At 45.8% G+C, this 17,678-nt stretch overlaps 1 protein-coding gene across 1 annotated transcript in view; it reads left to right on the forward strand.

Moving 5' to 3' along the window:
• Positions 1 to 17,678, forward strand: part of ACACA (acetyl-CoA carboxylase alpha) — a gene marked incomplete at its 3' end in the record, with an annotated part of 96,749 nt that overhangs the window by 15,261 nt on the left and 63,810 nt on the right. The window contains 16 exon segments of the mRNA XM_010023887.1: positions 47 to 157; positions 660 to 869; positions 1,405 to 1,575; positions 3,245 to 3,406; positions 3,674 to 3,837; positions 4,654 to 4,804; positions 5,306 to 5,409; positions 5,670 to 5,751; positions 6,885 to 7,030; positions 7,973 to 8,123; positions 9,435 to 9,569; positions 10,432 to 10,578; positions 11,069 to 11,257; positions 11,843 to 11,943; positions 12,508 to 12,596; positions 13,845 to 13,969. Coding sequence (XP_010022189.1) covers positions 47 to 157; positions 660 to 869; positions 1,405 to 1,575; positions 3,245 to 3,406; positions 3,674 to 3,837; positions 4,654 to 4,804; positions 5,306 to 5,409; positions 5,670 to 5,751; positions 6,885 to 7,030; positions 7,973 to 8,123; positions 9,435 to 9,569; positions 10,432 to 10,578; positions 11,069 to 11,257; positions 11,843 to 11,943; positions 12,508 to 12,596; positions 13,845 to 13,969 — 2,238 coding nt within the window.

Consider the following 17,678-nt stretch of genomic DNA (forward strand, 5'->3'; position numbering starts at 1 on the left):
TCAACCTTTTTGTACTTACCCATGTTTTTCTGCCCATCTTGGTCAGGCTGCTGAGGAGGTTGGCTACCCTGTCATGATCAAGGCTTCTGAAGGAGGAGGAGGAAAAGGAATTAGGAAGGTTAACAGCGCAGATGACTTCCCCAACCTATTCAGACAGGTAACTTGTCCCATTGATTTGTGCTGTCTTGTTCTGAATGTTCAGGTTGGGTGATTGTGAGACCTCTGTACCAGAAATGTTAAAGAGCTGAAGAAGACTGCATTATATGTCAGAGCCTGTTTAGCTGCTTTGAATCATAAGTTCATGCTTGCTTTGTTCTGTATGTTGGTAGGATTTCACTCTATTTGCATATCCAACACAGTTGTCAAATGCCCAAACATAACTGGAGATGCTGAATAAATCCAAGTAATGGAGGGCATGAGCAGTGTAACTCAGGAATGCTGAGGGACAAAAGCCTTCTTTAGCTTGTGGGTTATTTAGGAAAGCTGAGAGGAAAGGAAATGGTGCTGTAACTGTATACAACTGAACAAAGGGTATTTTCAGCCTTAGTTGGCCAAGGGGAAACATTATGGGTGTTCCTTGCTTAAAAACTCAATGAGGATGGCTGAGTGAGGTGTTTACAAAGCATGATCAGTGTATTTGTGTGTTGTCTCTGCTGTAGGTTCAAGCTGAAGTCCCGGGCTCTCCAATCTTTGTGATGAGACTGGCCAAGCAATCCCGGCACCTGGAGGTGCAGATCCTGGCGGATCAGTACGGCAATGCCATCTCTCTCTTTGGCCGGGATTGCTCCGTGCAGCGCAGGCACCAGAAGATTATTGAGGAAGCACCTGCTTCTATTGCAACTTCGGTGGTGTTTGAGCACATGGAACAGGTGAGGGTGGCTCTGAAGGTTCTCTTTGCTTTGGGAGACTCCAGAAAGAGGCAGGACTTTTTGGCATCACCAAGAGTTTTGCACTCTTGAATCTTTTAAAGGATCAGGATAAGGTTGTGTCCCCCACACTGGTTAGTGTGGGCATTCCAAAACTAAGTCCACCATGGCAATAATGTGACAATAATTTAATACCATGTAAAATGACAATAAACATTTAAAACACACTTCTCCAATTTTGGGGGTACATGCATTTTTGAAGGCAGCTCCACAGCTGTCATATTAAAAGCAAGCTGTAGGAGTTGTATGAATTGTTTGATGCTGAGTAATAAATACTTGCTTCAAACTCTGCCTTCTGTAAATTGCCTATAAATCAAAGCTTCTGTGCCACCTGCTTTTCTTTAGCAGTTCTTAGGCCTGTTACAAGGATTTTGGATGTTTCAGAATACCAGCCAAAAAGTCTGAAGTGAGAGGAATGGGTGAACAGTAACTGAGTGCAGGGCCTGGGAATCAAATACTCCTTTTTCCTGTCTCCTAGTGTGCAGTGAAGCTTGCCAAAATGGTGGGATACGTGAGTGCTGGCACTGTGGAATACCTGTACAGCCAGGATGGCAGTTTCTACTTCCTGGAGTTGAATCCCCGCCTGCAAGTGGAGCACCCCTGCACAGAGATGGTGGCTGATGTCAATCTGCCTGCAGCACAGCTCCAGGTGAGTCAAGTGCCAAGGCCCTGGCTCCTGGAGGCTTTCAGAAGTACTCAAGCTGTATGAAGAGGCCCAAGCATGAAAAACCTGTTCTTCTGAAGGCTTAATAAATTGGGGTGGAATGTTGTCTGAGTCAGAGTTCTGTATTAAAACCAGATCACATACTAACATTGTGCAGATGAGGAGATTGTGGTACCGAGAGAGGAGAGAATATAAAGCCAAGTATTTGAGAGCTCTCCTAAATATGGCCTATATCCATATGTGCAGACAGGTGATACGTGGCTTGTCCGCATTTCCTCCTCTACAAAATACCCAGTAATTCAAAGACCCATTTTGGTACTTTCTCAGCGTGGGGTTAATCTTTTATGGCTGGAGCAAAGCTTCGTTCAGTATTCCAATATATGTATATATGTATATGTGTGTATACATACATATAGATAGAGATAGATATATATGCATCCCTCCTGTTAACAACTGTTTCACTAAGTTACGGCCCTGCTGTTTGGCTCTTTCTGATTTGGAAAGCAAAGAGAGGTTATTTTTTAGTTGTTTCTCCTGGGCTGCTCAGGTAGACCTTCAGTTAAGAGGAGTGTGAAGAGAAGCAACAGAGGAATAAAACATAGAGGCGGGAGAACTGGTTTAAGGGGATGTTGCATGTAAGAAAGCTTGTCTCAACAGGCTTTAGCCAGGACTTGTAGGTCAAAGGAGTTGATCCTGCTCCTCTGCTCTTGTGAGACTCCACTTGCAGCACTGTGTGCAGCTCTGGTGTCCTCAACATAAGAAGGACATGGAGCTGTTGGAGCAAGTCCAGAGGAGGCCACGAGGATGATAAGGGGCTGGAGCAGCTCCCGTATGAAGACAGAGAACGTTGGGGCTGTCCAGCCTGGAGCAGAGAAGCTGTGTGGAGACCTCAGAGCAGCTTCCAGTGTCTGAAGGGGGCTACAAGGATGCTGGAGAGGGACCTTCATCAGGGACTGTAGGGACAGGACAAGGGGTGATGGGTTCAAACTGAACCAGGGGAAGTTCAGGTTAGATCTAAGGCAGAAGCTCTTCCCTGTGAGGGTGCTGAGGCGCTGGCACAGGGTGCCCAGAGAAGCTGTGGCTGCCCCATCCCTGGCAGTGTTCAAGGCCAGGTTGGGACCGAGCCTTGGGTGACATGGTCTAGTGTGAGATGTCTCTGCCCGTGGCAGGGGGTTGGAACTGGATTGTCTTGAGGTCCTTTCCAACCCAAACCAGTCTATGATTCTATAACTAGTTCCAGCTTTAAGTGCTGAAATTATTTTGTGAAACAAGTTGACAATTAGGAGCCTTCTGTCTCATGAGGACGTTAGTATAACAGGCCCCGTGTGTGCCCATCCTCAGCTGAGCCAGCAGTGGCCAGCTTTCTCTGGAGCCTTTTAATCACTCAGTGGAAAACACTGGCTGAAGGGCTCAGTTGTCCCAAGAACTATGAGCATTCCAAGACGTGTCAATGCAGAAGGCTCACATCAGAAAACAGGCACATGTTGTGTCTGCTCTGCTGGAACTGCAGCATCAGCTTCTGCAGAGAGCTGGTGGAGTTAATTCCACAAGGAGCGGGCACTCTTAGTGAGGAGGGGAACTTACTTAGTTGTGCTTTATTATTATTATTAGCATAATCACAATTATTAGTTTATATGCTTATATTTTTCCTTAGATTGCCATGGGCATTCCCCTGCACAGGATCAAGGATATCCGAATGATGTATGGTGTTTCTCCATGGGGAGATGCATCGATTGACTTTGAGAACTCAGCCCATGTCCCCTGTCCCCGCGGCCATGTCATTGCTGCCCGGATCACCAGTGAGAATCCTGATGAGGTGAGTGCTTTAAACTCACAGTTACTGATCACACTCTGAGACCTTTACACCAGGGTTCAATCCCTGTTGCTGCTCCTCAACATTTTGGCAGCAAATACAAGATTCTTCCTTCGTCTCACTTAGCGGATGGTTCTGTAGACACAGCCTGAACTGATCTGTGTGTATGTGATGTTGCAGCTGTGGCCTTCAGAACTCTAATTGCTTCCCTAATTCTGGATTATTTACTCTTTCTTTAGGATGTATAGCAATGTCTGTCTGTCTTTACAGGGATTTAAGCCCAGTTCTGGAACAGTTCAGGAACTGAACTTCCGCAGCAATAAGAATGTCTGGGGCTATTTCAGTGTTGCTGCTGCAGGAGGGCTTCATGAATTTGCTGATTCTCAATTTGGTCACTGCTTCTCCTGGGGAGAAAACCGGGAAGAAGCCATCTCGTAAGTAGTCAGAAAAGTGGGAGAACCTTGGCAAGTGCTTGGTTTTGTCCTCTTCGATCCAAAATGCCACGGAAAAACAAGACTCCTTACCTGCAGGAGTTTGAAGAGAAGTTTCCCTCTCTTTACCTTGTTTCCCACATCATGGTCAGGTTTCTCATCCTGTCTTGCTTTGCAGTTCCACTGTGTTGCACCTGCATTTCTACACTTTTTGCTTAGTTTATTTTTGTCCTTTCTGTTTCATTCCTGCCTTGTGTACCTGCTGCTGGGATATGATGCAGCTGCTATTGTGCTGAAGTCCTTCTTAGAAAGCATTTGAGTGGAAGGCTTCTAACAGGACAAACACTGATAACTTGTTAGGCCAGTGCCTTATAATGGCTTATAAACCACCGAGCGTCCTTTGGTCATGTGGAACGATGAAGCATCCAGTCACAAGACAGGACTGTCTGACCTGTTACCTGTGCTCCTTTTGCGTCCAAAGCCTTCTCTCTTTCATTCTGTGTGGGATGGAGGCCACATCTGTCTGTCTGCTGTATGCTTCTGACGTGTGGTAGATGCCTAGATGGTAACAGTGGGAACGCCTGGTCTGTAGCTCGGCTGGCTGAGCTGCTTGTGCTCACACCTGCAGCACAGTGAAGGAAATCAATGTTCTTTCATTCCCACTCTTGTCATATAGGCTCTTGCTCCAGTGCAAGTGCTCTTGTGCTTTTACCTTCAGACTAATTTTTCCCCAGCACCTCACAGGGAGGAACTACCTGTGAGTTTGCACATCGTTGCTGTTAGTATGAGAGAGATAATAGGGTTTCTTTTCTCTTTCAGAAACATGGTAGTGGCTTTGAAGGAGCTGTCCATCCGAGGGGACTTCCGAACCACTGTGGAGTACTTGATTAAGCTCCTGGAAACAGAAAGCTTCCAGCAGAACCGCATTGACACGGGCTGGTTGGATCGGCTTATTGCTGAGAAAGTTCAGGTGCAGCTGCTTCCTTGACAGACTGCAGATTGGAGTGAGAAGGGAAAGGGGATGTGAAGTGAAGCTTGGTGCATGCTCGTTGCAAGAGGATAAGGATTGAGGAGTGGTTATTTTCCACTTACTGTTTTATAAATAAGTATTTTCATTGGCCTTAATTCTTACTTATATCAAACGACTACTCGACTATCTTGAGGTTGACCATAAAAGCATCTTAGTGTACGTGGGAATTAAGGCTGGTATTTTGGTTTGCAGTTTGGGACAGATTTAGTAGAAATGTAGGTGGAGCCTCAAGGTATGATCCAGGAATTAAAAAATGTGGTTTCCCTTTAAGGAGTTACAGATGTAGTTGCTTCTATTTGTATTTCCATGGGTGCCTCATCAATTAAGAGAGGTTGGCCATGAACCAGAAATCAGGCTGAGATTACTGTTTCTGCCGGTGGGTGTCCAGAACGGACTGAAGCTAAAGGAGATGTAATGGTGTTGTGTACCCTTCCTTTCTAGGCTGAAAGGCCTGATACCATGCTGGGAGTGGTGTGTGGAGCTCTGCATGTGGCTGATGTGAGCTTCCGAAACAGCGTCTCCAACTTCCTGCACTCCCTAGAAAGGTAAAATTGCTGAGAAGCCACTAGTCCTTAGCTGTGATTTACAAGTTTGGTTCAAGTACATGACAGAAACACACAGAGCTTGTTGTCTGCTGACTGTTCTCTGGCAGACTCTTCCTAAGAAGAGATGGTTGAAAAGCTTTACTCCCATCTCTGTGCTAGTGTTTTCCAAGCTCTTGCGTACATCCTTGAACCTGCTTGGGCCCCGGTGGCCGTTTAGTGGCTTCTGAAAGACCAGTTTTGTTTTGTACTTCACTTTCAAGGGGCCAAGTCCTGCCTGCTCATACGCTGCTGAACACTGTGGATGTGGAACTCATCTATGAGGGACGGAAGTATGTGCTGAAGGTACGATGCCCAGTATGGAAACCCATCCTTTTGCCTGTTTTACTTGGGAATGTCTGTGCTGCTCTGGCTTAATCTTTGTAATAGGTGTAATTACTGGAATTAAATCTGTGCAGAGTTTATTTTCTCTGCTTTAGCGGGGCTGGGAGTTCAATACAATCTCCATTATGACAATATCCCATCGCCTCTTTCCATTGCAGTATCTCTGTAAATGTTTTAATCATTCAGGGTCAAGAAATGCTCTGCACAGGGTGAAGAAAACTTTGTTATTGGCAAAGAATAGTGCCTGATGGTTGACCACAACTTTCAATTGATGCCTCTGAACGTGTAGATCTGTTCTGTTGGTGTTTGAGCCCAGTTTCAGCAGCATGACAGAATCTGTAGTAATTTTTCCCTGCAGTGGTGCTTTTTCTTTGCTGTGTGCAAAAAGACCGTGTTAGAAATACTGTTTTAGAGGTTTCAAAACCAAGTGGACAGGAGCTAGGAAATATTAGACTTGAGGTTGCCTGTGCAATCTTAATGAGCTTCCTTGGGGAAATCTATTACAGTGAAGTTTTTAATGATAAGACCATATACTGCTTTTTGCAGCTATAAACATGCTGCACTCCTACACCTCCATGATTGTATTTTGACACCCCTTTGGTGAGAGGCACTGAACAGCACTGAAGGATGCTTTAAGTATTTACCCAGCTTCAAGCAGGAGCTCTGTGGCAGAGGCTGTGGTAGGATCCCTTTCTCCAGGGAGAGCTTTAGCTGTTTTCTCCATGAGACAATCTCTTTTTTGTTACTTCTCTCATTCAATAATAGTACATGACTGTGCCTTGTACATAGATCAGGGTGAAGAAATGGTATGTGACTGCATAATCAAACCTGGACTATTAATGCATAGGTGTGAAAGGATTAAATCAAGATTCATGGACAGCATTAGTTCTGGCATCTCTCGACTGCTAAATGCTTGGCTTTGTGATCCCAAATTCTTGTGCTTTTCCCATCCAACATGAGAACAAATGGCTCTGTTCCCCTTTTTCAATTCCCACTGTTGGAGCGCTTGGAAAACTGTGTCTCTTGTGGCAACCAAGGCACTATGAGTGCTGGGTTTATTGCATGGGCTCCATACTGTTCTTGTGGACCTGCAGGTGACACGGCAGTCTCCCAATTCCTACGTGGTGATCATGAACAGCTCCTGCGTGGAGGTGGACGTGCATCGGTTGAGCGATGGAGGACTGCTCCTGTCTTACGATGGTAGCAGCTATACTACCTACATGAAAGAAGAAGTGGACAGGTAGCAACCTGTAAAGATCCCTGTTTAATTTGCATAGAAGCCAGAATTAGGTGCACTTGTAACTTTACACATCAGTTGGGAATGGAATTCTCTCCTAGGAAGAAGTTACTAGGTATGGCATGGATGAGCTTAAAGGGAGAAGTTCCCTTCATCTGAAGAACAGATCTTGGCTACTATTAGAGCAAATACCTGGATGTGCACCAGTGAGAGTCCAAATTCTCCTGCTGGTTCTTTAAAAGTGCCCTTTTGGATTATGAAAAAAAAAACCCCACCACCAAACCCCAAACAAAAACCAGAACATGAAAATCTTTAAAATCCTTGAAACCCCACAGCTGCCTCAGAAACAGACCCAAGATTTACTGTTTCAGTGCATTCCCTCAAAACTCCCTGCAAGGATCATAGCCATAAGGCTCGTAAATCTTCACCTTCTAGAACTTGAACCACTGCCCCCTCTGCTGGCTTCTTTTCTGTAAGAAATGTGACAAATCTGGGCGGGAGTACAAGGAGAGTTTGGAGAACTCTACAGCTCGCTCCAGCTTTGTGCTGTACACAGGATGATTTTGCATGGGCAGTTGGTGCATGTGTTGTGTTATGGGTGGCAAGTGTCGTCTCCACTAACATCAGGCTTTGTTTATATGAAGTCTGGAACTGCCTTTGTCCTGGTTCTGGCAGTGAGGGGTGCCTGTTGGTGGAGAAGCAGCACAAAAGTCACACACAGACAGCCTTGCTAAGGGCTGTTGTGTCTGGTTTCTGATCCCTGGCTTCCATAGTCCTGGTTTTGTTATGGTTAATCTGAGCTTTCCTAGGCAGGCTGTGCCTTTTAGCTCGGCAGAGCTCATTGAGGGGTTTTTCATTAGAATAGGGAACGAGAGGATGGATTTTCCCCTTTCCATGCTTTCCCCAAGAAACTGTGTTGTAGTGATTTGTCCTGTTCTTTCCCAGGTATCGCATCACTATAGGGAACAAGACATGTGTGTTTGAAAAGGAGAACGACCCCTCCATTCTGCGCTCCCCTTCCGCTGGGAAGCTTATCCAGTACGTGGTGGAGGATGGGGGCCACGTGTTTGCTGGCCAGTGCTTTGCAGAAATAGAGGTAAAAGAGTCTCAGAGATCTGACTTGGCTGCAGATGCTGAGTCTGCCCAGGCAAAAGCTGGTGTGGGGGGATGAGAAGTTGAATGCTTTGAAGCTGGGAACTGAGCACGAGAGATAAGTCACAGTATTTTGTTTCCACATGTTGTCTGTGGTTTAACATGGGCTAACTCAGGAATCAGCAGTGAGAGTTGATGGGGTGTGGAAGAGATTAACAGCTTAACAGCTGAAATTGGAGTGCTGATGACTGTATACAAAGTGATAAGCAAAATTTCTCTCAGCTATGATTATGATCTTGCTTGTGTCACCAAGGTAGAGCGGTGTCCATGTGTACTGCGTTTTCTAGCTGTGGTGAAGAAGGCTGGCTACTTGTAGGCCACTATTTAGTACTAACACAGACTTGGAAGCAGAGTCATATGACAAGATTAAGTAGCAAATTGAGAGTTCTCTGATTACCTGATCATTTATCAGGTTGATTGGATGAGTTAATAAGTGTCACTCCTCCCTTCTCCCTTGGAAGTTACTTAACTCTTGGAGGGGAGGATGATGAACAATTTCTGCATCACTGTGAGGAAAGCATGAGAGATTGTGTAGGAGTGAATGGCTCAAACAGATTTGAGGGAGGGGAGGGTGTGTGTTGGCAGAGGGGCAATTAAACCCATTGGGGACAATGTGTAGGAGAAAAATTTCAAGCCAGAGATCCAGATATTTTATGTAAGTGCTTTTACACTGCAACAGAGCCATGGCTAAGAAGGAACCACCTACTCAATTCCTGTGTTCCCAGTTGTGGTGTGTGTTATACCAATGGTAAAACTAGATCGTCTCCCCCCATACCCAACCCTTCTGCACTGAAGACAAGAGCTTCCATGGTTGATGTAAGGAAGAGTCACTGTGAAGAGCAGTCTGAGATCTGTGACCTGTAGAAAGCAACCTGGTTCCCTCTGCTAGAAGTGGATGTGTTACTGTAGCTGTTGCCAGTGGCTCACTCACGTCTAGCCTTTAGAGTCTATCTGCTCTGTTCAGTGTGTTGAATGTGGGACCTTCATGAGTACCTGTTGGTCTACGCAGTATGGAAGAGATGACATTCCTGAGGATGGCTTCGTGCTGCACCAGTTTGTGGCCAGTTATTCTGTTCTACCTTCACGTTATTGTCTGGGGTTTCATTCCCAGTGCTTTTAAGCCTTTGAGAAAGCCTGAACCCAAAAGGTGCTCATGGAGGTTTGCCTGTGGTGGGACATTGGCTGCTGGCTCACAAAACTGGAACCACTGGGGGAATGTGGCAGCTGAGTGGGTAACCTGTTTTCCTTGCTACAGGTAATGAAAATGGTGATGACACTAACAGCAGGAGAATCAGGCTGCATCCATTATGTCAAACGCCCTGGGGCTGTCTTGGATCCAGGCTGTGTGATTGCCAAGCTCCAGCTGGATGATCCCAGCAGGCTTCAGCAGGTGCGAAGTTGCAGGAAGTGCAGATGGTTGTTGTGCTTTTAATAGGGGAGTGATGTTGAGAGTGGCAGGAGATGGTCCAGTATTCCAAACCAATTTCAGATGTGTGCAGTGTACTGGAATTGTCACTTTGCTGTTTATTTGTCTCAGGTGAGGACTAGGACTCAGATTATTCTCTCTTTCTCTGATTCAGGATAAAGTTACATATATTCTTGTTCTCTTCTTACCTCAGTAGTACCGTGGGTATGTGGCTGTCTAGGATTTTGGGGGTTATTTAACTCCTTTTTATCACGTATTCTTCTTTAAGTGGCCCTCTCTGGGAGGACAGGAGTTAGTATCCCAACTCCAAGAGTGTGAAAGTAATTGTAGCAAGTCTGGAAACGAAAAAGGAGCCTAGGATGGACCTTTTTTAAGGTGCAAGGCAAATAGGTGTTTTCATTTGGGGATGGTAGGTTGGGATATAGCTAATGGCAGTGGAAGAGAATCTGTCGTTCCTTTAGCAATAGCTAGCTGAGAATTGTGGGAGGTGGTTGTGCAGGGGATGGAAAGTGATTGTCAGCACCAAATTGTTGGCTTTTCCTGTGCTTTTCATTAAGATTTTTGGTCATCCTGGATCTAAACAATGAGATCAACTATAATGTAGTTGGGAGAGAGGCTGGAAGCTTGTTTTGTGTATGTACACAACATGGAACTGTTGGAGATCCAGCTCATAACCTTTCTGTCTCCCAACCAAGTGCATTTTCCACTCTGGGAATTCCTCCAAGTTAAATCTGAGTCTCCAGTTGAGGGTAAACTGGATGTTGCCACCAGGGGTGATGCCACACAGGTGGGTGGTGACAAACTGTGCTGTTCATTGTGTTTCCAGGCTGAACTGCACACAGGTACCTTGCCACAGATCCAGAGCACAGCGCTTCGAGGCGAGAAACTCCACCGCATCTTCCATTATGTCCTGGATAACCTGGTCAATGTAATGAATGGATACTGCCTGCCAGAGCCCTACTTCAGCAGCAAGGTATCCATTGGTTCTTGTTTCAGTTCAAGGTTAGGCTGGCCAGTTTGCATGTCACAGCCACAGGACCAAGAGTCAGGCAGTACTACCCTGCTAGTGCCAGCTTGATTCAGTTTTCCTTCTTAGACTTCCTCCTGGTCAGTCTCACCAGAGAGTAAGATGAGAGAATCCCATCAGTGGCACCCAAAACAAAGCCAATGGGTTGAGCTTGATCTTTACTGCTTGTGACTGCAGCCTTGTACATGGGAGCTATGTGTGTAGCCAGCTGTGTGGTAGAAGTCCTAGAGGAAGGAGGAAAGAAGTAGACGAATCTGAGCCAGCTCTTGGTTTAAGGTAGCACCTGTGTCACCTACCCCAGTTCTCTCTCTTAATCCCTGGATTAGCTGCGTGATAAAACAGTATTGAAGAAGACCTCAAGGAAAAGCCTTTTCTCCCTTCTTGCTGCTCATTCTTTTCTTCATGCTTGTCTTTACGCTGAGTTGTCTCTGTCCAGGTGAAGGGCTGGGTTGAGCGACTAATGAAGACACTGAGGGATCCATCTTTGCCTCTGCTGGAGCTTCAGGACATCATGACCAGTGTTTCTGGACGGATTCCACCCAATGTAGAGAAGTCCATCAAGAAGGAGATGGCCCAATATGCCAGCAACATCACATCAGTCCTTTGCCAGTTTCCCAGCCAACAGGTGATCAACCACACCTTATAGAGGAGTAAAAATGGATTTGTGTTGGGGCAAAGAGAGAGGGAGGAAAAGCTCCTTTAAATTAGCTGGAGGTTAGTCGGACCTGAAGGATGCATTTGAACATGAGATCTTTATGATGAAAGATAATTACCTATATCACTTGAGCTAAAAGGCTTGCCTCCTTTGCCTGTACTGATGTCTGTGTTTCCCTGCTCAGTGTAGCTTTGAACAGGCAGTTTGGCAGCAGTTTAATCATATCAGTGGCCTTGTAGACATTTGCTTTTTGCCTGGTGTGTGCGTTGCAGTGCAGTTTGTAGTGTCAATGTAACCTTAAAAAACAGTGATTGCAACTAAGCGAGGCCTGATCTCGTAATGAGGTGTTGGAAGATGATTTCTCCAGTATATGATCCTGTGCATTGATTTCTGTATCATTGTCAGGTCATTAACTTCCTTAGCACTTCATAAGGCTTTGGCTTTTGCTGGGATGTGCTGGAGCTCTGGTCTGTCTGCAAGATCTCAGCTTCTCTGCTGGCTGTTCAGCCAGATTGTCCCACCAGGACAGGGACTCATGTGGTTGCTCTCTTTCAGATTGCCAATATCCTGGATAGCCACGCGGCCACCTTGAACCGCAAGTCAGAGCGTGAGGTCTTCTTCATGAACACTCAGAGCATTGTGCAGCTGGTACAGAGGTGAGCCATTTTCAGGACTGCCCCTGAACTCTTGGGTGGTTGGTTGGGTTTTCTTCCTGCTGCTTGAAAGACTTGAGACTGCTTGTCTTTATTCAGATGGTTTTATTATGCTCAGAGTCTAAATCACGAGGAATAAGCCTGCATACTTCCCTCAGGTCCACAGTGAGGAGGATGTGTGTGGCTCCTGGCTGCATGTGTGAAGCACACAGAGACAGCCTTCCTTTTTTTCCCTTTGCTATGAAAGATTTATCTTCTGTCCTGACACTGATCATATCTTGGCCATTTCATCAAGCTGGTGTGTGTTACACCTTTCACTGTCTATAGAGTTTTGAGTATTTGTAGAAGAAAAAGGACATTTGGGTGCAAAACATGAGCCTTGCTACCCCACAACATTAATGGGCAGGAGTTATGGAATCACATAACAGTTGGGGTTTTCAGGTATGCTGCTTTCTGTAAGCAAACAGGCTTGTTCTGCCACTCCTGATGTTATTCACTTGGGGGTCTTCAGAAGCTGTGCTTGGCCAGTCTCACTCAGTGCTAGGTTTCATGTGCTTGCTTCTGCAGGTACCGGAGTGGCATTCGGGGTCACATGAAAGCAGTGGTGATGGATCTGCTCCGTCAGTATCTGAAGGTGGAGACCCAGTTTCAGCATGGTGAGTTTCTCAGAACATCAAGGATTTGATTTCTGAAAGAACCACACTTGGTCCCAGAAGGTCCACATGGACCCCCTTCAGTAAAGACTACTCTAACTTTCCAGTGAGGCTGAGCTACACAGGGTTTCTTTTAAAGTCTGCCTGTTTGTAGAGCAACTTATGTCCAGTTTGAGGTTTTTGTGGTAAGTGTTCATAATGCTAATGGCAAGCAAATGACCCCAAAGCTGTCTGTTCTGCTGGTTTTCCACTGTCGGTATATCCATCATCCCCTGTCACATGTAAACCCACAGCTTACATGTCATAATGTGACTCTTGCCTTTTTCCAGTGCAGCAATGCTCCTTTTCCCTGTAAATCTTCATAACAATGGCTCCTATGTGAGTTTGTGATCCTCTAAGTGAGGACTTTGTATGACACTGTGGTCTCTGCTGGTTCTAGCTCAGAGGTGAAGCAGTCCTGTATCAGCAGTGGCCCAACACTGGGGAGTTCCCCCGCTCGGGCATTTCACATGTAGAAGCTTCATATTAGAAGCTTGATTTTTATTTCCTGATTTCTGAGCATCTGCAGCAAAACTAGAGTTGGAAAAATTCACCACCCTATTTACTTTATCTTGCCTGTTTATTAAATTCAGTGGTAGTATTCTAAGTGCAGTAAAAGAACCCTCGAAAGGTCACTGAGTTCTTTGCGCCTGCAGTAGAACACCAGGAAGCTGTTTGCTGTTCCCAACGGCAAACCTCAGCCTGGAACGGAATCGAACTAAATGCACTGCACTGCTCTATGCGGGCACAAGAGGGCAATGGAGCATTAGGTGATTTTGAGGCTCCAGCTCTTACAGGTAGTTCAGATTCCACTCTTCTTTTGTCCCGCTCCATTACCTGCATCAGCCTAATGGTACTGCAGCTTCATTTCCACTTCAATTTGCTGGTAGTAGAGGTTGGTGCAAGTCTTTTTGCTGTTATTTTATTTTGGTTGTCATTGGAATGAAAGAGTGAGCTCCCCATGCCTCCCTTTTGAATTACTCACAAAGGAGGTATTTGGTATTGGAACTGTTTTAACAAAAGTAGGATGTTTAAATTACAGTTTGCAGTTGAGGGCTGGTGGTGGAAGGAATTGCTTTATTCTCAGAGTTGTGTGGACCATGCAAAGCAGATTCTCAAAACATGTATGGAAAAAAATAGACACATCTTGTAATGTGTATTCCTTGACACAGGGGTGTGGAGACTGGGAAACATGTGCCTTTCTGATTGCAGGTCACTATGACAAGTGTGTCTTTACGCTTCGGGAAGAGAATAAAAGCGATATGAATGCTGTGTTGAACTACATCTTCTCACATGCTCAGGTCACCAAGAAGAACCTGCTTGTTACAATGCTCATTGTAAGTTGTCTGTTGCTGCTGCTTGTAGTTGTGTGTTTGATGCTTTGAAAGGTACTGAATAGACAGCTCTATTCCTCAAAGATGGAAGCCTTCTAGCTACAGAATCAGTGGCAGCAGAGGGGAGTTTCTTCGTGTGTTCTTGAGGCAGGTAAGCCATGTGTTAGAGGAGACCCAGGACACACTATCCTGCTTAGTGTCTGTGCACCTTCTAGTTCGTGACTGTCCTGCATAGATTGCCTATGGGAGCGCAAGGAAGGCTAATTGTGCAAGTGATTTGTGAGCATCTGTGGGGAGATAAGGATGCAGACTTCACTGTTACACTGGGAGAATGCTAGAGGCTAACTTTCAGGCATGGGCCTGTGACTTTATGCTTGGTTTAGTTTGCTTCTTCATCTTTATGGGCCTCAGAGAGGTCCTGTCTTTATATAGCTTATGGTACTCAAACTGGAGTTGCTTGCAAAGCAAAGGAATACGCTGCCAGCACAAAAACCAGATGTGGTAATAGCAACATTTTTATGGGCCTTCTCTACTAATGAGGGTGATTTCCTGGTAGTGAGTGGCATGAGCCAGCCCATATGGAGGCCCTTGAGGACTTTCATATGCTCTTTCTTGATGAGCTGTAGTTTAGTCTTACAGGTTTGGCAGTGGCTCTCTTGGCTTCTTCCTGGCTATGGTCTCAGAAAGTCTGATCTCAGGCCTGCACTGGTGCTTTTGGACCAGCGTACTCTGGGCTGCACGATGGAATCTGACTCAGTATCTCAGCACAAAGCTGGTCTCTTCACATCAGGCCTCTGACCCTTGGGATGGTGTCCAGGGGGCTTTCAAAGGAATGGGGAGTCTCCTGGGGTCAGAATTCCTCTTGGGCGGGCGTGGATGCCACCCTAGAAACACAAATGAATCCTTACGCCAGCACCCGCCAGCACCTTCTCTTCTTCTGGCTTGTTACTAAACTCTTGGTTCTCATCTCCTTCAGTCCCACTCATGGGTAGAACTCCCAGGAAATGACATTCCCAGGAAAAAATAATGAAAACCCAAGTTGAGTCCTGTCTCTTTGATTTCACATGTCATAAAACCCCTCAAAAACTCCTTGTCCCACAGAATGCTTTGAAGCAGGATGAATGCCCCCTTCCTCAAGGCAGGAGGAATTTAGCGATGACAGATCCAGCTAGGTACCCTGCTTTTTAAAGGCTCATTTCAGGACTATCTCTCTCTTCTCCACGCTCCCTTTCCTATTTTATTTTACAAACACAATGTGGTCTGTTACTGCCAAAAATCTGTCCAGAGTAACCATGCCCAAAATAGCTCTCAAAAGCAGAGTCATCATTGTGCTAGGCTGAGGCTGGGTTTCTTCAATTCCAATTTGTGAGGTAGAAGAACTGCTGCTTTCTTTCTGCCTCTCCTTTCTCCCCCCCCCTTGTTTTTGTCCTCCTCTTTTCCTTTCTTTCCCTTTCTGCTGTGTGGTGTGATTGTAAGTAACACTTGCCTTAAGAATCTCATTATTTGAACACGGAGCCATATTTCCTCTGAGAATTCTGGAGTAGCTTTGAGCCGGGGCTGTTCATTTCTCAAGTAATCATGCTGGCGTGATGGAGAGAGAAAATGGCAGCTGTTCGCAGCTCAGGCCTTCAATTTGCTTCAGAGTCCAGTCACTCAAGTGTGTAATTACACGGGGGTGCCGGGGAGGCGTTAGGCCTTGTCAAAGAGCTGGTTTGAGGCTTTGCTGCTGCCTTTGCCAATCAGCGCGGGCAGGGCCAGCGCGGTGCCAGCTCCCTGCTTTAGTTTGCTGTTGGCATCCAGATTGTTTCTCCCTAAAACGGGACCGAAACTTTGTTTTGTGTAGTTTTTCACCTCTGTGCCCGCTGTGGCCTGGAGGCAGAGCTGTGCTGTGTCTGGGAGATGGGGAATGCAGAGAGACGTCAAAGCCTTTCCCTTCCTCTGCAGCCATTCTGCCCACCACTGTCAGTTACTTCCCAATTCCTGGCCTAGGCATTATTACTGGGAAGAAATTCTTCCCTGTGAGGGTGCTAATTATTACCGGGAAGAAATTCTTCCCTGGGAGGGTGCTGAGGGGCTGGCACAGGGTGCCCAGAGAAGCTGTGGCTGCCCCATCCCTGGCACTGTTCAAGGCCAGGTTGGACACAGGGGCTTGGAGCAACCTGCTCTAGTGGAAGGTGTCCCTGCCCGGGGCAGGGCTTGGAACTTGGAAGAGCTTTAAGGTGCCTTCCAGCCCAAACCATTCTATGATGATTTTCTTTTCTACTCAGGTAAAGGTTGACATCCCAGTTTGCAAGAACTTAAAACACACTGGAGAGACCCCCTGACACTCTTGGTGGGCTGTGGCATTTTGTGGGCTGCCAAACCATTTCTGTGGGATGGTTTAAGTTTGTCCTCCCATGGCAAGTGTCATGTCAAAATACCTTCGTGCTTATGCTGTTATTGATGTAACCTTGCGACTCCATTAGGAACAGGGGGCTCTGAGGAAGGTTTAGCTATAGTGTTATGCTGCCATCATTCACCTTTCTTAGCTAGCTCACAGTTAAAGCAGGATGAGAACTACTTCACCCTTCCTATACATGTCGAAATGTTTGCTGGCCCAAGACTGGTTAGTAGGGAACAACAATCCAGTAAGAGATAGGAGCTGTTTTCCTTTGGAATCACCTGTAGCACGAGCTGTAATTTGTTAGTCAGTCTGTAGGACTTGTATTATTTGTCTGTTGGGTTTTTAGTTTGTTTTCCCTGGCAGGCTTATCAGTCTAACCTGCTGCACAGAGCTTTCCCTTTTCCCCTTTCTATTTCTTGGATCTTCAAAGGGCCTTTTCTGCATTCTGTGTGTTAAAACCTTAAGGCACCAGCACTCCTTCCTGTTGCAAATCCCTGTTTCATCTCTCGTTTTCCTCCTGTGATTCATTTACCAAGAGAAAAGCTGTTAAGTGTTGTATAGAAGAAACACATTAGAGGCTCCTAGAGGGTTTCCAGCTTCAGGAGTGGGAGGAAGAGGCTCAGAGGCCACCGAGCCACAGTTGAGTCAAAGACTGTGGGATTAGTCATGGGAATTGAAACTGGTTTTGAAAGAAAGTGTGCATGAGAGTGCACCTCCTCTGTTCAGAAAACAAACCAGATTGAAGTCTTCACTGTTTGCATTTTTGTTTGAATGGCTGAATCCAAAAGAGTTTTGAATTAACACTGAAAATCAGGCTATTTTATGGTTTTAGCCATCCAATTTAGACAGTAAAGTGAGGTAGTGAACTTCCTAGAACCAGGATTCTCTGGTTAGAAGAAATATGATGGAGTCACTCCTGTGCTGTGTCAAAAAACACATGGTATCGTTCATGTTTTAGCTGGCTTTGCTTAGCCTTGTTAGGGGAATGACAGGATCTTCCATTTCTGCTTGTGGAGTTGTGGGGGTTTTGGGGGTTTTGAGGTGTTTTTTAAGTGGACTTCAGGAGGTTCTCCTGGCAGTTAAACTTCCAAAGCTGGAATTGGGTAATGGGAAAATGTTTTACCCCAATTTCTTTGACAAGTCGGTATTTCTCATGTGTGCCACAACACATGCTGCAAATAAGAAAATGGGTGACAGTACCAGTCCCTTCTTCCCTCTGTAGCTTTATTTATATGTGTAAAAGTATTGCAAGCCCAATACCTGTACCCTTGTCAGCACAGAATACAGAGTGATTTAGATGGGGACCTCCAGAGGTGATGCGGTTCTGCA

The sequence above is a fragment of the Nestor notabilis genome, unplaced genomic scaffold (assembly GCF_000696875.1).
Source record: "Nestor notabilis isolate BGI_N333 unplaced genomic scaffold, ASM69687v1 scaffold651, whole genome shotgun sequence".
Classification (NCBI taxonomy): Eukaryota; Metazoa; Chordata; class Aves; order Psittaciformes; family Psittacidae; genus Nestor; species Nestor notabilis.